The sequence below is a fragment of the Pristiophorus japonicus genome, chromosome 4 (genome assembly GCF_044704955.1).
Source record: "Pristiophorus japonicus isolate sPriJap1 chromosome 4, sPriJap1.hap1, whole genome shotgun sequence".
Classification (NCBI taxonomy): Eukaryota; Metazoa; Chordata; class Chondrichthyes; family Pristiophoridae; genus Pristiophorus; species Pristiophorus japonicus.
The window spans coordinates 236,181,100-236,204,496 of NC_091980.1; the positions used below are offsets into that span (position 1 = coordinate 236,181,100).

Sequence of the window (23,397 nt, forward strand, 5' to 3'; positions counted from 1 at the left end):
ATAAAAAAAGGGAAGGTGGCACAACTGTGGCTAACGAGGGAAATTAGGGAAAGTATTAAATCCAAGGAAGAGGTATATAAATTGGCCAGAAAAAGCAGCAAACCTGAGGACTGGGAGAAATTTAGAATCCAGCAGAGGTGGACTAAGGGTTTAATTAGGAGAAAAATAGATTGAGAGTAAACTTGCAGCGAACATAAAAACTGACTGCAAAAGCTTCTATAGATATGTGAAGAGAAAAAGATTAATGAAGCCTACTGTAGGTCCCTTGCAATCGGAATCAGGGGAATTCATAATGGGGAACAAGGAAATGACAGACCAATTGAACAAATACTTTGGTTCTGTCTTCACTAAGGAAGACACGAATAACCTCCCGAAAATACTAGGGGACCGAGGGTCGAGCGAGAACTGAGGGAAATCCTTTCGTCAGGAAATTGAAGGGACTGAAGGCTGATAAATCCCCAGGGCTTGAAAGTCTGCATCCCAGATGACTTAAGGAAGTGGCCCTAGAAATAGTGGATGCGTTGGTAGTCATTTTCCAACATTCTACAGACTCTGGATCAGTTCCTATGGATTGGAGGGTAGCTAATGTAACCCCACTTTTTAAAAAAGGAGGGAGAGTGAAAACAGGGAATTATAGACTGGTTAGTCTGACATCGATAGTGGGGAAAATGTTGGAATCAATTATTAAAGATGTAATAGCAGCGCATTTGGAAAGCAGTGATGGGATCGGTCCAAGTCAGCATGGATTTATGAAAGGGAAATCATGCTTGACACATCTTCGAGAGTTTTTTGAGGATGTAACTAGTAGAGTGGATAAGGGAGAACCAGTGGATGTGGTGTATTTGGACTTTCAAAGGACTTTTGACAAGGTCCCATACAAGAGATTAGTGTGCAAAATTAAGGCACATGGTATTGGGGGTAATGTATTGACGTGGATGGAGAACTGGTTGGCAGACAGGAAGCCAAGAGTGGGAATAAACTGGTCCTTTTCAGAATGGCAGGCAGTGACTAGTGGGGTACCGCAGGGTTCAGTGCTGAGACCCCAGCTATTTACAATATACATTAATGATTTAGGCGAAGGAATTGAGTGTAATGTCTCCAAGTTTGCAGATGACACTAAGCTGGGTGGCAGTGCGAGCTGCGAGGAGGATGCTCGGAGGCTGCAGGGGGACTTGGACAGGTTAGGTGAATGGGCAAATGCATGGCAGATGCACTATAATGTGGATAAGTGTGAGGTTATCCACTTTGGTTGCAAAAACAGGAAGGCAGATTATCTGAACGGTGACAGATTAGTAAAAGGGGAGGTGCAACGAGACCTGGGTGTCATGGTACATCAGTCATTGAAGGTAGGCATGCAGATAAAGAAGGCAAATGGCATGCTGGCCTTCATAGCAAGGGGATTTGAGTATAGGAGCAGGGAGGTCTTACTGCAGTTGTACAGGGCCGTGGTGAGACCACACCTTGAGTATTGTGTGCAGTTTTGGTTTCCTAATCTGAGGAAGGACATTCTTGCTATAGAGAGTGCAGCGAAGGTTCACCAGACTGATTCCTGGGATGGCAGGACTAACATGAAAAATGACTGGATCGACTAGGCTTATATTCACTGGAATTTAGAAGAATGAGAGGGAAGCTCATAGAAAGATATAAAATTCTGACGGGATTGGACAGGTTAGATGCAGGAAGAATGTTCCCGATGTTGGGGAAGTCCAGAACCCGGGGTCATAGTCTAAAGATAAGGGGTAAGCCATTTAGGACCGAGATGAGGAGAAATTTCTTCACTCAGTATTATGAACCTGTGGAATTTTCTACTACAGAAAGTTGTTGAGGCCAGTTGTTAGATATATTCACAAGGGAGTTAGATGTGGCCCTTACTATTGTGTATCTGTAAAGCATGCACTCCCATGTTCCGCCACCAGGGAGCTCATCCCCTGAAGTCCCAAGGGATCCCAGCATCCCTTGGAAGCACTGTATATAAGCCAGCACCTAAGGCCTGTTCCTCATTCTGGAGTGTCTTATTAAAGACTGAGGTCACTATTACTTTAACCACCTTGTGTGCAGCCTCATCTGTGTTAGGAACACAATATTTGCGACGAAAGGGATTAAGGGATATGGAGAGAAAGCAGGAATGGGGTACTGAAGTTACATGATCAGCCATTATCATATTGAATGGTGGTGCAGGCTCGAAGGGCCAAATGGCCAACTCCTGCACCTACTTTCTATGTTTCTATGTCCGTTGTACCCTGTAGGGGACGAAATCCGCACTGTGACTATGGGAGGAGCTCCTCAGCCACAGTGAGAAGACGGTTAAGGAGGATTCTAGCAATTATTTTCCCAGTGGCTGATAACAGGGAGATTCCTCTGTGGTTGCCGCAGTCGGAATTGTCCCCTTTTGTTTTAAAAGATGGTCATGATTACTGCATCTGAGATCTCCCAGCATGCTCTCCTCCTTGCAGATGAAAGAGATGAGGTATGCATTCGTGCCCATAGTGCCTCTCCGCCATACATTAGTGCCTCAGGGGGATTCCATCCACTCCTGTTGCCTTGTTCTTGAGCTGGCGGATGGCCTTTTCTAGAAAACTGTTGGTGCATATTTTATTAGACATGATGTTTGCTTCCATTTTTTTCACAGAAACATTGTTTCCACTGTTAATTTGGCCTGCAGATTAGACCTGAAGAGAATCGCTCTGTGTGCAAGAAATGCAGAATATAATCCAAAGGTAATTGTCTCAAACAGGATATTAATGCTATCGTTTTTATCTGATAAAGGAGTTCATTTTTTCTCGTTAACTGCAATGTCAATCTTGCACCCATTTTACTCTGATAATGAATGGACTTTTCATGTTAAGGATTGTTTTTCTAGTTCACTGAGTACAATAAGTTTATCTTACAGCAATTTACTACATGTGCAGCTTATTATCAGTATTGAGAGTGTAACTTTTTTGATTCAAGATACTATTTGTTATGTATGTAACCTTTGGCAACCTGGATCACCACCACCAGAGGGCCTACCTGTTGGAGTCCCAAGGGATCCCAGCATTCCTTGGGAGCACTGTCTATAAGCAGGCATCCCAAGCTGCACCAACACTCGAGTCTAATTAAAGGAGCTCAGGTCACACTTACTCATTGCTCACAGTACTCAGTTTCATCCTTTATTATGAGCATACTACTATTTTTTTAAAATTTTGTTTGTATGGGAAATTAATTGTATTACAGGTGGAACCTCCCTTCTCTAGCACCCTCGGGACCTGGCCTGTGCCGGATAAGGGATTTTGCCGAACGAGGGGAGGTCACATGTTCTACCGTCTATTACAACTGCCACCCCCCAGCCAGCCCACCCAGATACAGATATCCCCGACCCTGTGATCCACCCGCCCCCCCAACCACGATCACCAAAACTCATTGAAAGTAATGAAGAGGTATTTTCTTTTTGTTTGGTAGAGCGCCAAGGACAGCGGGGAGGGGAGGGGAGGGGAGGGGAGGAGCGACCGGCCGAGGCCGTGGCCCTCCGGCTCGACCCCGGAGGGAGCACCAACGGCAGTCGGGAATAAAATAACTTATCAAGCTCTTGTAACTTAATTCAAAATATAATTATTAGTAGTACAAGTTGAACCTCTCACCTTCCCCACACCCCCACCCCGCCAACTTGAATACCCACCCTCGAGGCCACCTAGGCAATCAGTGTCTTTAGAATCGGACCGAGGAAGGTGTTGAGTATGGAAGAACTCCACAAGATTGAGTACTGTGAGCTAAAACTAATGTGACCTTCGTCTCTTTCATATAACTCTAGTGCCTAAGCAGCATGGCAGACAACCTTTTATACTCTATTGCACGAGGTGTGCAGGTGACCTTTGTGCCTCCAACAGTTGTGCCCTCTGGTGACAAGTCTTGCACAGTTACAATGTTTACATACATAACAGAAGGAGTCTCCGTCTTCAGGAGAGCATAGAATATTGGTGAGCACGAAAAAAAAATGATCTACGCATGTGCCGGATGAGGGGTGGTACCAGATAAGGGAGGTTCAACCTGTACAGTGAAAGTAAATTAAAGAGTTTTTCCTAATAGACCAAAAAAAGATGACTGTAAAACTTCCTGGTATGTAGTTGGAAATGTCTGATTTAGCAAGTTATAGGTCTTGGCTGGGCCATTGGAGATATGGCAAGTTGAAGCTTGAGGCGTAACTGGAGAAAACAGCTCCCTTTTTTTCATGGCCATCTTGCATGCCATTGACAGGAGTTTCGGACCATGCACCGTGTCCATCTCTTGAGCAAGCAATAGGTATGGTACAGGGAACACACGACATCAGGAAAGAAATAAAGTGAGACTATTTAAATATTGTATACCAAATTATGATTGCTCTGGACAATGGGTTAATCCACTCCATTTATATTTAAATATCCTATTAATGTCCCATGGCATTGCGCATGGAGTCAAGCTTAAGTGTAGTCTGCAGGTGAAGTGAGGTTAAAGGGCAAAGGATAATTGGGACCAGGGTGGGCAGACATTATTTCTTCCTTGTTTAAAGTCCTACATTCTGTCTTTATTTCTATGGCCCTGAAATTCGGGTCGGAGACTTCCTTCGGACAAATGCCTCCGACCCGAGAATTTTTTTGCGGAAGTACCTGGTGGTCCCGGAGGCACCTTAGATTGCGGTGGGAGGCCTTCTCTTCCCGCGCATCGGAGTGCGCCCCCGTCCTCGAGGGTCGCACGTAGAAGCTGGACTCGTGTATAGTGTGTGTGTGTGTGTGTGATTGTGACTGGACAACCAATCATGGTACAGTATTCTCATCGATAACAATGGGAACGCCGTATCTCCGAGTTCTTATTGCTATCAGAGAAAAAAAACACCTCACATACTTTAATTTCAATTAATTTTAATTAAGTTAGATGTTTAGAAAAAAATATATTGGGGTTTTTTTTAAGGGTTTAAAATAAACTTGCCTTAATGGACAGGGCTTTTAACAAAAATAAAAGTTAAATACACTTTTGTTTTAAAACTCTTCGTGATAAAAGTAGGCTATGCGCCTGCGTTTATCAGGCGCAAGAGTTTTAAGGACATTTGCTGGACAAGAGTTGGGCAAATAGCTCAATCTCGGCCGTGCAAATGTCCTTCCTGCGGATATGCGGAGGATCTGTCAAGACAAATCATGACCGATTTGGAAAAGCCGGTTTTCAGCACATATGCATTGCACGCCGAAAACCGGCTTTTGTGAGGCCTTGCGGATCGTAAGGACCTGTCGAGGCCGGAATTTTAGCCCCTATATTTCCATAATGAAAACTGTCTATGGAATAGCACCCTACTACTATTAATGGCATTATTGTGCCTCCACTAGAGGGAGAGTGTAATTACAGTCTGGTAAGTTTCTTTTAGTAGTTCCCATTATAAATGGAGAAAAATTGACTGGAAGAGTGTAAGATTTTTTAAATATATTTTAGATTATTTTACATTAGTTTCCAGAAGGGGTTAGCAAAAGAGGCAATTGTGATGACCTTGATGATTTTGCCACCAAATCCACTTGTGAAGGCCAGGTAAAATCTCTATCTCTGAGGCATACAGACAAGGGAGATCCTGACCCCCCAGTCTGTATTGCTTTACTTCATCTTAACCATTATCATCATCATCAGAGGCAATCCCTCGGAATCAAGGAAGACTTGCTTCCACTCTTGGAATGAGTCCTTAGGTGGCTGAAAAGTCCAATACGAGAGCCACAGTCCCTGCCACAGGTGGGGCAGACAGTCGATGAGGGTAAGGGAGGGTGGGACAGGTTTGCTGCACGTTCTTTCTGCTGCCTGCGCTGGTTTTCTGCATGCACTCGGCGATGAGACTCCAGGCACTTGGCGCCCTCCCGGATGCACTTCCTCCACTTAGGGTGGTCTTTGGCCAGGGACTCCCAGGTGTCGCTGGGGATGTTGCACTTTATCAGGGAGGCTTTGAGGGTGTCCTTGTAACGTTTCCTCTGTCGACCTTTGGCTTGTTTGCCATGAAGGAATTCCGAGTAGAGTGCTTGCTTTGGGAGTCTCGTGTTTGGCATGCGGACTATGTGGCCTGCCCAGTGGAGCTGATCAACTGTGGTCAGTGCTTCAGGAATAGGTAGATCACCACAGGATCTCCCCCTCATGCTCCAAAAGGGAAATATCAGCCAGAGTTCTCACCCCAATCATTATAAACCAGCCTTATTGGAAATGGGAAAAGCTAGACATTTTTTTGAGGCTATTATTGCACTGATGTTCTCCACAGTCAAATTGCCTGCCAGCATTCGCAGCCAAGACCCTCGCATGAATAATGGTCACTTGGTTGAGTTGCTAAAAGGGAAGTGATGCCCATGGAACTGTACCCTAGTGAGGGAATCTATGATTTCGAGGTGCAGAAATTGGATCCCCTCACCCCAGAAATTTGGTGAAAATAGAGGAGTGTACAGTCTTGCAGTGCATCACAAAGATGTCAAGCCAAAATGAAGGGTTTTGCCACACAGGCTTCTCTCTTGTTGGTTTAAAAAATATATACTATTTACCTCAGGAACCCTTTCTCAACTTCTCACCTGTAGCTTTCAATTTTGTTCTGGAAGCCCACTGATAAGATCTACAATATTTTTGTCAGCTTTTCATGGGTTTTAATCAAAGAACCTTTTATTCTGCAGCACTTAGCAATATCTTAAAAAGTGAATGGTAAGGTTAACTTCTGTATTAAAGAATTGGACTGTTACAACTTTGATCTAATTTTGTTCTGGTTTGTCTTGAATAGCGGTTTGCTGCAGTGATAATGCGAATACGAGAGCCCAGAACTACAGCTCTAATCTTCAGTTCAGGCAAGATGGTTTGCACTGGGGCTAAAAGGTATAACATCCTGATTCTGTTTTAAAATCATTAAAATATAACTTCATTTGTGGTAGGTTACTCATGATCCATGTCTGGGATTTTAATTAACATAGAGTCTTTATTTTTTTTTCTTCAACCTAACAGTGAGGAACACTCTCGATTAGCAGCTAGAAAATATGCACGTGTTGTTCAGAAACTTGGATTTCCAGCAAAGTTTCTTGATTTTAAAATCCAGAACATGGTTGGAAGTTGTGATGTGAAATTTCCCATCAGATTAGAGGGTTTGGTTCTTACCCACCAGCAGTTCAGCAGGTACAGAACACGCCCGACCTGGCTTTTTTGTAAATCACGTGAAACTGATCCATTTACGTCAGATATCATTTTAAGTTATTGATTTTTTATTTTTTATATTTTTAAATTATATTGTGGGTGTGCAGCTACTTAATGTTCTGTAAGTCTAAAGATGCCAATGGCCAAAGAAAAAGTGGATCCATTTGGAATATTAGGCTACAAACTGCTATTGGGTTATTCTGGTATCCTTCTCTACATTTGGAAATTACAACAAGTTGCATTTATATTGCTCATTTACTTGAATAAAATGTCCCAATGTGCTTCTCAGGGAAAACTAGACACCAAGCAATGATGGGGGAAGATTTTTGGAAAGTTACTGAAAGCATAGTCAAAGGTACATTTTTGAAGAGAGAGATAGCAAGGCAGAGGGATTTGGAGAGTCTTCCAGTGTGTGGGGTCAAGTTGGCTTCTGAGGGCTGTGTCTGAAGTGGAATGAGTATGGAAGGTGCAAAGGAGGTCAGAATCAAGAGTGAAGGGTGCATGAGGGGAGGAGTCAGAAATGGGAGGGTGAGGCCTTAAATGGCGACAAGGATTTTGATGCATTGGAGGAAATAGAAGCAAGAAGGTTGGCAAGGATAGCGGTGATAGGGTGGGTGGGGATTTATTCAGAATTGAGACATCTCGTACATTCTGAATATAACTCCATTTCATACATCTTATCGCCACACTTTTAAAAATATATCATGTATTATTGTCTCACACCAACTGGACTGATCCACAACAAGCTCATTCGATTATTACAGTTAGTGAGACAGTTGATTGTGACAGTAATTCCATGAACCAAAAACCCATCCTGTGTAGCACTTGCCACTTTTTGCCCTTCACACACTCAAATGCATTGTTCTAAATATACTCACTGCTGCCATTTCAAACTGGCAATTCATGTCGTAAGTACCCTGTTAATGATTTGATTTATGGTCCTAACATGACAATCAAACTTGGAGGCCAAGAAATTGAACAATGGAGCTGTGTAGTCTCATTGCTGCAGGTAGTAAATTATTCCTAGAGGTTTTTAAAACAATTTATCTCCCTTGGTAGTATTTTTGTGTCACTTGTGCCATCCACACTCCTATTGTGTCGTAATGCAATAATTTTCGGGATGCAAAGCTGCTTCGACACTCTGAAATGCAAATTAGATTGACTTCAAGAAAATAACATTTTGGGTTGCAGTATATGAGTAATTTGAGACATGACCGAGTAAGTGTAGCATGCTTAAAAGAAAAAAAGATAACTTTGGACCCAAGGTTCCCAAAGCTCTCCTCCACAGGTTTTCCTCTCATGTCTGGGTCTGTTGTCCCTTCTTGGGCAATCCCTCGGAGTTGAGGATGACTTGCTTCCACACTGAGATGAGTTCTAAGGTGACTGATGAGACCAATGCGGGATCTACAGTCTCTGTCACAGGTGGGGCAGATGGTGGTTGGAGGGACGGGTGGTGGGGTGCTGGATCTGTTGTAAGCTTCTTCTGCTGCATGTACTTGGCTTCCGCATGCTCCCGGCGAAGAGACTCCAAGTGTTCGGTGCCTTCCCGGATGCTTCCCTTCCACTTTGAGCAGTCTTGGGCCAAGGATTCCCAAGAGTCGGTGGGGATCTTGTAAAGCTGGGTCTGTTGTAGACTAAATGACAGATTGAGTGCTAGGATTAGTCAACCACTCCCATTATCACTATCGTGCATCTAGCAGGATGGTAGAAGGTGAATTAGATGAATCTTGGTCTTTTTTCATTTGGAAATTCCTATGGAAGCAGTTCTGCTGTTCCTGATTGATAAGCTCATAATAAAGGATGAAACTGAGTACTGTGTAGCTCCTTTATTAGGGTTCCAGAGTGCAGGTACCTCGTGGGTGGCCTGCTTATATACTGTGCTCCCAAGGGATGTTGGGATCTCTTGGGACTCCAACAGCTTGGCCCTCTGGTGGTAGTGTAATACAGGTTGCAAGGGGCTAAATACATAACATCACTCCTCCGTGAAGTCAACAGTAAATTTATTTACAAGGTGAGACGATCTGGGGCTTTTCGCTCCCTTGTCGATCGTCTCGGTACAAATATGGGTGTGGGTGAGTTGGTTAGTTCTTCACTGGGCAGCCGGGCTGCTGGGAATGGTGAGTTCGGCTTTGTGGTCAACCATGATGTCAGTTGCCACTTTGTGTGTGTGTGTGTGTGTGTTGGAGGGTCAAAGTTGGTGGTGTCTTCTTCGGTTTGTTCGTAGCTGTTGGTGAACCGCAATATGATTTGGTCCAAATGTTTTCTGTACCTTAGTCCATTGGCCAGTTTGACCTGAAACACCCTACTCCCCTCTTTGGCTGTGACTGTGCCATTTGGGACCATTTCCATAATTGAGTACAAACACAGGATCATTGATCTTAATATCGCGTGACAAATTTGCGTGGTCATGGTACACACGTTGTTGATGCCGCCTGTCCTCCACGTGATCATGAAGATCAGGGTGGACAAGAGAGCGCCTTGTTTTGAGTGCCCTTTTCATGAGCAGCTCGGCTGGGGGAGCTCCGGTGAGTGAGTGGAGTCTGGTGCGGGAGCTGAGCAGCACTCGGGACAGTCGGGTCTGCAGGGAGCTTTCTGACACACGTTTCAAGCTTTGCTTGGTGGTCTGAACTGCCCGTTTTGCCTGGCCGTTGGAAAAACAGGCAGGCCGTGCGTGGCAAACATGGCTCGTAGGCTTTCAATAGTGGTCGTGCATGTGCTTACAGACATTATCGCACATTCAGTCCATTTTAAGTAAGCCTCCACGACAACCAAAAATATTTTGCCTAGAAATGGGCCTGCATAGTCCACGTGGATCCTCGACCACTGTTTGGAGGGCCACGACTACAAACTTAGTGGGCCTCTCTAGCATTGCTCAGCTGAGAGCAAGTGTTGCACTGGCGCATGCATGACTCTAAATCTGAGTCGATGCTGGGCCACCATATATGGGATCTGGCTGTTGCTTTCATCATTACAATGCCTGGGTGGGTGCTGTGCAGTTCACAAATGAACGTATCTCTGCCTTTCTTAGGCAAGACCAGGCGATTGCCTCACAACAGACAGTCTGCCTGCAGGGACATTTCGTCTTTGCACCTGTGGAACGGCTTAATCGCTTGCTACATCTCTGCTGGGATGCTGGACCAGCTCCCATGGAGGACACAGTTTTTTTTTTTTACCAAGGACGGTAAAGGATCCTGGCTGGTCCAGGTCTTGATCTGGCGGGCCGTGACGGGGGACTTTTTGTTCTCGAATGCATCCATTATCATCATCATTATCGGCAGTCTCTCGAATCGAGGATGACTTCCACGTCATAAAGTTCACAGGTGTTTCAATGAAGGACCTAAAATTCCAGGTCTGAACTAAATCTTGAAGGTTGGAAGATGCCTGTGCTTGGATTTGTTTTAACGTGTGGTGACCGTTGCACACCAGCCAGCACACGAGCTTGACAGAGCTAGGTCTTGGCCCAGTCGCAAGGATTAACCAAGATGACTGGAGAGCAGTTCTGCTGCACGGACCTAGTGTGCGCACACATCGCAGTGTGGGCTCGCCCATGCTGCCCCTGCCCATTACCATGAGCAAGTCCACTGGCTGTGCCATATTCATCTCGGTGGTGGTCAATGGCAGCCGACTAAGAGCATCTGCTCAGTTTTATGTGCCCGGTTTGTGATGGATTACATCGTTGTATGCAGACAGCATGAGCGCCCATCTTTGGATGCGGGCAGAGGCATTGATGTTGATCCCTTTGCGCTCAGAACAGCGATATGAGCGGCTTGTGGTTAGTTTCAAGCTCAAACTTGAGGCCAAATAAGTACTAGTGCATTTTTTTTTTGCCCCATATACGCACGCCAGAGCCTCTTTTTCAATCGTGCTGTAGGCCCTTTCGGCCTTGGACAAACTCCTAGACGCATAAGCGACCGGTTGCAAAATCTCCGATTCGTTAGCCTGTTGTAACACACACCCGACCCCGTACGATGAAGCATCGCTAGCCAGCAATAATCTTTTAAAAGGGTTATACAGGACAAGCAGTTTGTTTGAACACAATAGATTTCTGGCTTTCTTAACGGCTGCCTCTTGTGAATTCCCCCATACCCAGTCATCTCCCTTGCGCATTAGTGCATGTAGGGGTTCTAGCAGGGTGCTTAACCCAAGTAGGAAGTTACCAAAATAGTTGAGGAGTCCCAGGAACGACCGCAGCTCCGTCACGTTCTGTGATCTCGGCGCGTTCTTGATGGCCTCTGTGGTGTCCTTACACCTTGCTATAGAATCGCACGAGGCATGTACTGCAGACAAAGACACTACGTGACCTGAACCTTTATTCCCAGGACCAAGAAGTGCTGACCCTGCGTGCGACCTCCCTTTATATACCTGGATGACCAGGTGAGGAGTGTCTCCCACAAGTTCACCCCCTGTGGTCAATGTGTGCATTACTCAGGTGTATACAGTGTACAGTGTTGTTACATAAGGGTTACAGTTATGTGAAGGTTACAAACATGACATCACCTTCCCCCAACGTCTTTGGGTCAAAGATTGAGTCTTTCAGGCAGTCGACGCTCTCTCGTGGTTGGGCCTTGGCATGCGTCTCTGTCGCTTGAGATGATTCCGGGCTGGCCGCAGGGACTGTGCCTGCTGGTGAATGTCCTTGTTGCTTGTTCACTGGCAGTGGTGTGGGTGACATCTCATGATCCTCCTCAGGTTCCTCAGTGTCCATGCTGAACCTTTTCTTTACTTGGTCCAGATGTTTGCGGCATATCTGTCCATTGTTAAGTCTGACCACTATGACCCTATTCCCCTCTTTGCCAATTACAGTACCCTCAAGCCACTTGGGTCCCAAAGCATGATTGAGAATGAATACAGGGTCATCGATTTCTATGTATCTCCCCACTGAGTTGCGATCATGGCACTCGATTGGGACTGGTGCCTGCCCTCAACAATGTCTGACAGGGCTGGATGAATGAGGGACAGCTGCGTTTTAAGCGTGCATTTCACAAGTAGTTCCACGGGCGGGACTCCCATGAGCGAATGCGGCTGGGATCTATAGACCAGCAGGAGGCGCGATAGGCGGTACTGAAGGGAGGGTCCTTGAATCCGGAGCATGCCCTGTTTTATGATTTGAACCGCACGTTCCACCTGGCCATTGGAAGCCGGCTTGAACGGTGCTGTCCTGACATATTTGATACCATTACCCGACATAAACTCCTGGAATTCATAGCTCGTGAAACACAGACCGCTGTCGCTAACCAGGATGTCTGGCAAGCCGTGGATCGCAAAGACCGTACACAGACTCTCCATGGTGGTGGATGTCGTGCACGAATTCAATATGATGCACTCGATCCATTTCGAGTATGCATCGACAACAATGAGGAACACGGGCTGAGTGGGGCCTCCCTGGGGGCATTTCCCAGCTGAGCACACGTCGTGCACCTGCGAACGCAGTGTTCCAGGTCTGAGTCAATCCCCAGCCACCATACATGTGACCAGGCAATGGCCTTCATTAGCACGATGCCTGGGTGCTCACTGTGGAGTTCCCTGACTAATGCTTCCCATCCTTTCTGGGGCATGACTACCCAGCTGCCCCATAGCAGGCAGTCAGCTTGGATGGAGAGCTCGTCCATCCGTCTGTGAAACGTCTTGACCTCCTCGGGGCACGCTCAGTGTGCGGGCGCCCAATCCCCAGTCAGGACACATTTCTTTATCAGGGATAGGAGGGGATCTCTGTTGGTCCAGATTTTGATCTGGCGGGCTGTGATGGAGGAGCCTGCGGTGTCGAAAGCCTCAACGGCCATGACCATCTCAGCGCTTTGCTCCGACGCCCCCTCGGTGGTCGTCAGTGGGAACCTGCTGAGCGCGTTAGCGCAATTTTCGGTGTCTGGCAGGTGCCGTATGGTGTAGTCATACGCAGCCAGCGTGAGAGCCCACCGCTGTATGCGAGCTGACGCATTGGCATTGACAGCCTTGCTGTCAGACAACAGGAATGTTAACGGTTTGTGGTCCGTTTCTAACTCTAACCGTCTGCCGAAAAGGTACTGGTGCATCTTTTTCACCCCGTAGACACATGCGAGTGCTTCCTTTTCAACCATCCCATATCCCCGTTCTGCCTGGGAGAGCGACCTGTAGGCATAAGCCACAGGTTGGAGTTGGCCCTCATCATTACTCTGCTGCAACACGCACCCAACCCCATAGGATGATGCATCACACGTTAAAACCAGTTTCTTACAGGGGTTGTACAAGGTCAACAGATTGTTAGAACAAAGCAGATTCCACGTCTGATTGAAAGCCTGTTCCTGACAGTCCCCCCAAAACCATTCACAACCCTTACGCAGGAGCACGTGCAGCGGCTCCAACAATGTGCTTAAGTTCGGCAGAAGGTTCCCGAAGTAGTTCAATAGTCCCAGAAATTACCGCAACTCTGTGTAGCCGGGCCTGGGCGCACGACGGATCGCCTCCGTTTTGGATTCGGTAGGCCGGATCCCGTCTGCGGCAACCCTCCTACCCAAAAACTCGACCTCTGGAGTCAAAAACACACACTTGGACTTCTTTAGTCGCAAGCCTACCCGGTCCAGTCAGCGTAGCACCTCCTCCAGGTTGTGGAGGTGTTCCTCGGTGTCTCGACCCGTGATTAGGATGTCATCTTGGAATACGATCGTTCCAGGGATGGATTTAAGCAAGCTTTCCATGTTCCTATGGAAGATAGCAGCCACTGAATGAATGCCAAACGGACACCTGTTGTAAACGAATAGTCCCTTGTGCGTAGTGATGGTGGTCAGAAGCTTGGATTCTTCAGCCAGTTCCTGAGTCATGTGGGCTGAAGTGAGGTCCAACTTGGTGAACAGCTTGCCACCTGCCAGTGTAGCAAAAAGATCCTCCGCTCTCGGAAGCGGGCATTGGTCCTGTAGTGACACTCGGTTGATGGTGGCCTTGTAGTCGCCACAAATCCTGACCGAGCCATCCGCTTTAAGGACAGGAAAGATGGGGCTTGCCCAGTCACTGAATTTAACAGGCGAAATTATGCCCTCTCTTAGCAGCCTGTCCAACTCACACTCTGTTCTCATGCATCACATACAGCATGGCTCTGGCTTTGTGGTGCACTGGTCTGGTGTCCGGGGTGATGCGTATCACTACTTTGGTGCCCTTAAAAGTCCCAACACCTGGTTGAACAAGTGACTCGAATTTCTGTAGGACCTGTGAACATGAACTTTGCTCCACAGATGAAATGGCGTGCACATCCCCCCCGCATTTCCGGTTCATCTCGGCTAACCAGCTCCTCCCCAAGAGCGCGGGACCATTCCCCGGGACAATCCAGAGTGGCAGCCGGTTCTCCGATCCATTGTGTGTGACCACCAAGTTTGCACTGCCTCGTACTGGGATGTTTTCTCTGGTGTACGTCCGCAACTGCGTGTCAATGCGTTCCAGTTTGGGCCTGTTCGCTTTGAGTGGCCATAGTTTTTCAAATTGTTGGGCACTCATAAGTGACTGGCTGGCTCCTGTGTCCAGCCCCATGCATACCGGGATGCCATTTAATAGAACTTGCATCATCATGGGTGGCGTTTTGGTATACGAGCTGTGGACGTCTGCCACATGAACCCGCTGGACTTCCGCATCCATAGCTTTGCCCCAAGCATCACCCTGCCTTGCAGACCCCTCATCCGGTTCCTCTGCCTTGTAAACTAGCCTCGTTATGGGCTTTCTGCACATTCTGGCCAGATATCCACTGAAGTTACAGTTTCTGCAGATAAATTGTTGAAACTTACAGGTTCTCGCAGCATGTCTGTCACCGCACCTCCAGCATGAGCTGAGACCGCACCGCCAGCATGTTGTGAACAAAGGAATTGTTAACGGGCATTCCTCTCTGATTGTCTCTTTGATTACTCTTGAGCACTCTGTTGCTGAGTGTCAATGGTCCCATCCCGGGACGCATTGTCCCTTCTGATGGCGTGAATTGCTGATCCCCCTGCCATTGTCTCTGTTGCTGGCCCACCCTAGAGCCTGTTGCTGACTGGGCGGTGTCGAATTGCCCTTGCCTGCCTGCAGGGTTCTGAATCTCATTTACAATGTTAACTCCCTGGTCCATCGCCACGTTGGAACCAGGGCTGCGCGCGTAAATTATCTTGGTCTCCTCTTCCCCGGTCATGAAGGTCTGAGCTATCAACGTTGCCCTTTCCAAAGTCAAGTCCTTGGTCTCAATAAGCTTCCTGAAAATCCCGGCATGACCAATGCCCTCAATGAAGAAATCCCTTAACATCTCTCCCCTGCAGGCATCTGTGAACTTAGAGGCTGGCCAAACGGCGAAGGTCCGCAACGAAGTCCGATATGCTTTGTCCCTCCCGACGCCGGCGTGTGTAGAACCGGTGCCGGGCCATGTGTATACTACTTGCTGGTTTGAGGTGCTCACCGATCAGAGTGCTGAGCTCTTCAAAAGACTTGTCCGCCGGCTTCTCTGGTGCGAGCAAGTCTTTCATCAGCGCATACGTCTTGGATCCACAGCTGGTCAGTAGATGCGCCCTTCGCTTGTCAGCCGCTTCCTCTCCCAGTCAGTCCTTCGTGACAAAGCTCTGCTGGAGCCTCTCAACGAAATCGTCCCAGTCCTCACCAACACAGTACCGTTCCTCTCTGCTACCAGTGGCCATCCTCATGGGTCGTTGATTCCCGTTTCTCATCGCCAAATGTGGTGTCCTTACACCTTACTATAGAATCACACTAGGCATGTACTGCAGACAAAGTCACTACGTGACCTGAACCTTTATTCCGAGGACCAAGAAGTGATGACCCTGCGTGGAACCTCCCTTTATGTGCCTCGATGATCAGGTGAGGAATGTCTCCCACAAGTTCACCCCCTGTGGTCAAGGTGTGCATTACTCAGGTCTATACAGTGTTAAAGTGTTGTTACATAAAGGTTACAGTTATGTGAAGGTTACAAACATGACAGCCTCCATCTAGGCATCAATGGGTCTGATGCCGTCTGCTGCGATTCTCCTTCCCAAGAATTTGATGTCCTGTGCCAGGAAAACACACTTCGAGCGATTTAACCTGAACCTCACGCGATCCAACCGACTAAGAACCTCTTCCAGGTTCTGCAAGTGTTCGATGGTGTCCCGACCTGTAACCAGTATGTCGTCCTGGAAGACCATGGTGCGAGGAACCGACTTTAGCAGGCTCTCCATGTTCCGTTAGAAGATTGCCGCAGCCGACCGAATCCTGAACAGCCATCTGTTATAAATGAACAGAACTTTGTGTGTGTTGATGCAAGTGAGGCCTTTGGAAGGTTCCTCCAGCTCCTGCATCATGTAGGCCGAGGTCAGGTCCTGCTTGGTGAATGTCTTCCCTCCAGCCAGGGTCGCAAATAGGTCACTGGTCCTGTAGCGAAACACGGTTAATCGTTAATTTATAGTCCCCACAAATTCTGACCGTGCTGTCCTCTAAGTACTGGGACAACTGGACTGGCCCACTTGTTGAATTCCACCGGCGCGATGATGCCTTCTTGCTGCAGCCTGTCCAGCTCAATTTTCACTTTCTCACGCATCATATATGGTACTGCCCGTGCCTTGTGGTGGAGGGTCGGGTACCGGGAATCAAATGGATCTGCACTTTCACCCCTGAGAAGCCTCCATTGCTTAGCTCGAACAACGATGGAAACCTACTCGGAACCTGGGCACGAGGCATTGTCGACGGGTGAGAGCACTCTGATGTCGTCCCAGTTCCAGCGGATTTTTCCTAGCCAGCTTCTGTCAAACAATGTGGGGCCAGCCCCTGGCAGAATCCACAGCGGGTGTTCGTGTACTGCTCCATCATAGGAGACTTTGACTTCTGCACTGCCAATTACACGGATTAGTTCCTTGGTGTCAGTCCTTAGTTTGGTGTGAATGGGCTGAGCTTGTTGCACCACAGCCTGTCGAAGACCTTTTTACTCATTATGGACTGACTCACACCTGTGTCCAGTTCCATGGATACTGGTATTCCGTTCAGTTCAACTTTCAACATTCTTGGTGGACATTTCATAGTGAATGAGTCTACTCCGTACATTTCTGCCTCCACGGTTCGAGTCTCCGATTCAGTCTGATCCACAGTGGATTGATCTTCCTCTGCAACGTGGTAGTTTGCAGGGTTTGCAGCTCGCCTGTACATTCGCTGGAGGTGTCCCATTGTTCTGCAACCGTTGCACGCATAGTGCTTGAAGCGGCATTGATGGGGCCGATGATCACCTCCACAGCGCCAACAAGGTGTTAACTGCCTCACATTAACGATTGATGGCGGACTCTGGGTCATCTGAGGTCAGGCAGCAGCAGCCGGCGTGCACGTCCTGCCATGTATATTGCTGCTCAAACGATGTTACTTTGTTCACAGTACTGGCCGAAACTTCTGTACTCTGTGAAATCTGTTTGGTGTTGTCGCTGGTGGACATAAATGCCTGGGCTATCGTTTAGGCTTTACTTAGATTCAGAGTTTCAACGGTTAACAGTTTGCGAAGGAGTGTCTCATGTCCGATGCCCAGTACAAAAAAGTCTCTAAGCACTTGTTCTAGGAATCCCTCAAACTCACAATGTCCTGCAAGGCGCCTTAGTTCGGCGACATAGCTCGCCGCTTCCTGGCCCTCCGATCATTGACACGTGTAGAACCAATATCTTGCCATCAAAACACTTTCCTTAGGATTTGGGTGCTCCTGGACCAGTATACACAATTCTTCATAGGATTTATTTGTTGGTTTTGCCGGAATTAGGAGATTCTTCATGAGGCCATAGGTTGTTGCCCCTATATTTGAGCTGGATATAGAATGATTTTTTTCAAGTTATGAGCTTGTTGGGAGATTCTTGTTTTTTGCATAGATCCGATTCCGATACCAAAGAATAACCCATTTTGATTTTGGCAAAGGAGCTTTCCATAGCTCTAATTTCTTCGTTGTATCTCAATATACTTTTGCAACAAAAATGTTTTTCTAATTTTTGATATAAGGTAACTCACCATTTACACCTTGAAACAACAAGTTGCATTTATGTAGTGCATTTAAAGCAGAAAAAAACATCCAAAGGCATTTCACAGAAGCACAATCAGACAAAAATCGACACTGGCCCAATGAAAGAGATATTAGGAGGGGTGATTAAAAGCTTGGTCGAAGAATTGGGTTTTAAGGAGGAGGTGAAGGGACGGTGACCTTGGGGTCTAGATAGCTGAAAGCACAGCCGCCAATGGTGGGGCGAAGGGAGTGGGAGGTTGGAGAAATGCTGAGTTCTCAATGTTGTAGGACTGTTGGAGGTTAGGGATAGGTAGATTCAAGGCTGTGGTGGATTTGAGCACAAGGATGTCGATTATGCTCCTGCCACTTTGGTGAATTATAACTTCCTAAGGCATTATCTCCAACATGTCATATTTGATGTATCTTGCTCGGTATCTGGTTGTGTACGGGTAGATGCAGCATTGCTTAAGATGAAATTGTACCTTTCTTCTGCTTCCTTAGATTCTACTCTTCCGACTGCAGAATACAAAAATATGCTGTTGCACCTAGCAAACGGCCCATGGTCTGAATTTTGGCAATGCTACTTTAATTTGCATTTGGCAAACATCCACAGATGGCAGATAGGGTCCCAATGGGAAAGGCAGACCATTAACAGAAAAAACAGACGGAAAGTCACAAAAATAACGAATTCATTGTCAACAAAATTTTCTTCGCCTACGCAGCAAACCTCCCCTTTAAGACCGCGAACCCCAAAATGACTGAAGCCTTTCAATCAGTACCATGGCATTTGTGGCACAAAGGGAGGCCATTCTGCCTCTCATTCCTGTTTCCCATTAGTTGAAGAGCATTAGCATTTGCTCTTCAACTGGAGCAATGCACTCTCATCCTATTTCTTACTCTATCCTTTGATGTAGAATCTATATCCACTGCTGCCTTTTCTTTTAATATGGGCATGGAACCGTGCTGATACTGAGTTATGGTGGGAATAGGTAATATAAATGTTATGCATTCTCCGTGTTTGTCCTCTGCTCCCCAGGTGCTGTAATGCCAGATTAGAGCAGGCTCAGCACTTCGACAAACTATGGGCCTAAGGCCCCTGCCCCTGAAATTCTTGCCTTGCTCACATTTGTTCTCCACAAATCTTTCATCAGTGTGGACACACTTACATTCATGTGACACCAGTAGGGAAAATTTAGCTATCTTCGTCTTTTGACCAATAACAGTATTGTCTATAGTTCATGCTGGTACATAATGGTTTAAAGCCATGGTATAGTACCACAAATTTCAATTTGGAACACAACATAAGTAATGACACTGGTTAGCATTGTGGAACTGTTGAAAGAAAGGCATCTGCAGTTAAACTGTTAAAAACCAAGCCACTGAGAAGGCTTTAGGACAATTGGCAGCAGTCAATGTTTATAGAGTCCCAAGTGTGTTCAGGAGCACTGGCCTTCAACCAGAAAACTGAGCAGTTTACCACCACGTAAGTTTCCCACGAGTTTAACTCGAACCATCCTACTCATTCGGGCACTGGTTTGTTGGTTATCTGGAGCTGTGTGGGAAGAATGCAATTCCTAATGATGGGTCTACCCCTCCCAAACTTATTAGCTTATTGGATAACTGACAACTGCATATTTGAGCATGGATGCACACCATGCCTTACTGAATACTGATTCCGCTAGTTGGACATGTGGAACTTCAACTGTAACTAATTGCCTCCCTGAACCCCACTATGGCAGGCATCAAATTCTGGGTATATGAAAGTGTGGTCATATTTCCAATATTCATGTAATGCCCTCCAGCAGTTGTCATGCCAAGCATTGAGTTTCCTCATCAGCTACTTGATAGACATGTCTGTCGGCTAGTAGAAAGATCTATATAAAAAAACAGCTTGTGATGTTCCAGCCATCTAATGTTCCCGATGTCCAAATCAGGGCCACTTACCAGGCATATTTGTCACCAACCACTTAATCAAGCCCCTCCTATGAAGGGGATTTGGCCGAAATGTCTGTCATAAGGCTGACTCCTCATTCAGGGTGCTGAACAACAGGTTGGTATAGGCTGGAAGCTGCCCACTCCACTCCCCATAACTATTTTCCACTATGAGGAGCTTATTTTTTATGAAACTGAGGCTGCAGTTCGTGAACTTGACATGGTAGTTGATCATTACAGATTATTTACCTTGTAACAAATGGTATTTAATATTACATAATGGCATTATCAGAGTGTATGATTTTAACAACCATTTTGAATATCTTTCACTGTACCTCTGACTGCAAATATATGCAAAACTTAATTTGCGAGATCTTGTTGATTATTTTATGAGGACTTTCTCCCAAACAACTACAGCATAAGGTTTATTTTTAACAATATGCCCACGTTTCCCCCTTCATTAAACACAGTTCCTTGCTTCACTTCTACCTTTCCTTTGCCTTTATCATACAAGCGAACACACTCTAACATTAACAGAAACAGCCACCTTCTTTTCCTAATGATAGAGGTTCAGTTCAGCTTTTACTTACATAATCATGTCTTCTGTTTCGATAGAGTATCTGAGCTGCTTAATTCCACAATCTAGTTCTGGATGAAGTAAACTGCAATTAAATGCTTCTCTTTTTATAGGAACCTCTCTAATCCAATTTGTGCTCGGATCTCCAGTTCAATTTCACTTTCATCTGCATGCTGTCAGAAATATATTTTTTAATTAATGATTAGTACACAACTATATTGCAAAAGATTACTTGCACATTGGGTAGGAACTTGCTAAAAATAACGGCCATTATAAATGTTGTGTATCTGTAAAGCATGCACTCCCATGTTCCGCCACCAGGGAGCGCATCCCCTGAAGTCCCAAGGGATCCCAGCATCCCTTGGGAGCACTGTATAGAAGCCGGCCCCTAAGGCCTGTTCCTCACTCGGGAGTGTCTTAATAAAGACTGAGGTCACTTTACTTTAACCTCCCTGTGTGCAGTCTCATCTGTGTTAGGAGCACAATAATAAACATGCAAAATCAGTCAGTAAGTTCAGGGGATTAAGATACACGCCCTGTTTTGCAAATCTCCAGAACATTCTGGTCAATTTACGCCGTTTGCTTTGCACAAATAGCATCTCACTTTTCCTGTTATTTTTAAGAACTTGCATGTTAATCGACCATTAAAATCGCCATAAAGTCAAGTCTAGTAATTAACTGCGTAAGTATCCTTTTAATAATGTAATAATTGTTAATGGCTGCCAATAAACCTCACTGATCAAGAAAGTGAACAATTTAAACTATGGAGTCTCATTCCTTCAGGTAGTGCATTGTTGGAGATTTTTTAAATGTCATTTCAATTTTTTCTTTTTTTCTCTCAACCTAATCTTTCTTTCTCTCTCTACCTAATTTGACTCCAATTCACCTTCCTTATCAGTCTCCTGTGTATTTCTCAATCCTTAAATCTCATTGGTTAAGGAGATGCACTGTTCGTCTCGCCATTCACTATAGTCCCAGATGCCCTGTTACCCTTGCCATGCCATTATCAGCTTACGCTTCCAGCAAGTTAGGGCGCAAACATTTTTTGAAGTGAAGGCTGCAGGAAAAAGTGCCACTCATGGCTTACATGAGGTGCCCTGCTCCAAAAAGTTTCAGACCACCGAGCCAGGACTTGCACCTTTTCCTTCACTGGAGTACAGACAATATGGAATTTCTCTCTTGGCTGTAACAATTTAATATTTTTTTAAAAAAATGATTTGCATTTATATAACGCCTTTCACGACCACCAGATGTCTCAAAGTGCTTTACAGCCAATTAATTACTTTTGGAGTGTAGTCACTGTTGTAATGTGGGAACATTAACTAACTAGATTTCTAACTAACACCAGTCAAATCATCTGTGTATTGGAAAATTCAAGGAAGGCAAAAGGCCATTTGTCCCCATGATATTCCAAAACTCCAGTCTCTCAACCAGCAATAACTGATTTTACATTACCTTTACAAGGAGTTTGCACTGCTGTTTCCCAGCACACGGGACTCATGTACCCAGTGACATCCCCAATGTAAACTTGCTGGATTTACCAAGACTAGCCATCAGGAAGAGTGCTTCAGTGGGACTGGCAGTGGGAAAAGACTTGCTGAGAGTTGCAAAAAATCATGAGACCTGCATTTGGTGTGTAGGCTCCTGTTTCAAACTTTCTCGCTAAATTGTTTTATTAAAGTTTACACTTTTAAATGTAATTACAAATCTGTCATTACAGTTGTGTGTGAACTTTACCAATGTGTAAGACTTGCCACCAGGGGGTGCACCTGTGGGAGACCCAAGGGTCACCTGCACACCCTGGGCAAGCAGGTATAAAAGGCAGTCTACCATGCTGCTTCCTCATTCTGGAGTTACATTAAAGAGACCAAGGTCACAACAGTTTGAGCTTACAGCATGCGGTCTTGTAACGTTATTCTGAACATAATTACTTTTTTTTTTAAATGGCCTGTAATCAAGTTTTCCTTGATTTGTTAGTATCAGCAATTCATAGAATCTTAGAAGTTTACAGCACGGAAGGAGGCCATTTCAGCCCATGTCTCTGCCGGCCAACAAGAGGCTATCTAGCCTAATCCCACTTTCCAGCTCTAGGTCCATAGCCCTGCAGGTTACGGCACTTCACGTGCACATCCAAGTATTTTTTAAACGTGGTGAGGGTTTCTGTCTCTACCGCCTTTCAGGCAGTGAGTTCCAGACGCCCACAACCCTCTGAAGAAATGACCCCTCAAATCCCCTCTAAACCTTACACCAGTTCTCTGGCACCACCTGAAGCCAGAGAGGATTGGAAAATGATGGTCAAAACCTCTGCTATTTCCTCTTTTGCTTCACTTAACAACCTGGGATACATTTCATCCAGGCTTGGGGACTTAGCCACTTTCAAAGCTGCTAAACCCCTTACTACCTCCTCTCTTTCTCTGTTTATTTAATCTAATATTTCTCACACTTCCTCCTCAATAGCAGCGTCTGCAGCGCCCCTCTCTTTTGTGAAAACAGACGCAAAGTATTCATTAAGAACCACACCTGTTATGTCTTTGAATAAAGAGTCAGACTAGATACTGCAAGCTCAAAGTAAGGGGTGACCGTAGTCCTTTATTTCAGATCTGAGTGCCTCTGCAGCCTGTGAGGCCTCCTTTTATATACAGGTGCTCCCAAGGGATTGTGGGGTCCCTTGGGACGCCAGGGGATAAGCCCTCTAGTGGTTAGACATGGTATTTACAGGTTTGCATACATAACACTCTCTCTCTCTCTCTCTCTCTCTCTCTCTCTCTCTCTCTCTCTCTCTTTTTCTCTCTCTCTCTCTCTC

The 23,397-nt window shown here is 46.0% G+C and overlaps 1 protein-coding gene across 2 annotated transcripts in view; it reads left to right on the plus strand.

Annotated features, from left to right (window-relative positions):
* LOC139262317 (TATA box-binding protein-like 2) overlaps window positions 1–23,397 on the plus strand; it is a 74,414-nt gene that overhangs the window by 20,600 nt on the left and 30,417 nt on the right. The window contains exons 3-5 of one of the 2 annotated variants that reach the window (XM_070877479.1): window positions 2,630–2,717; window positions 6,740–6,831; window positions 6,958–7,125. In XM_070877479.1, coding sequence (XP_070733580.1) covers window positions 2,630–2,717; window positions 6,740–6,831; window positions 6,958–7,125 — 348 coding nt within the window. The remainder of the gene's footprint in view (window positions 1–2,629; window positions 2,718–6,739; window positions 6,832–6,957; window positions 7,126–23,397) is intronic. The other variant, XM_070877480.1, reaches the window with a different exon arrangement.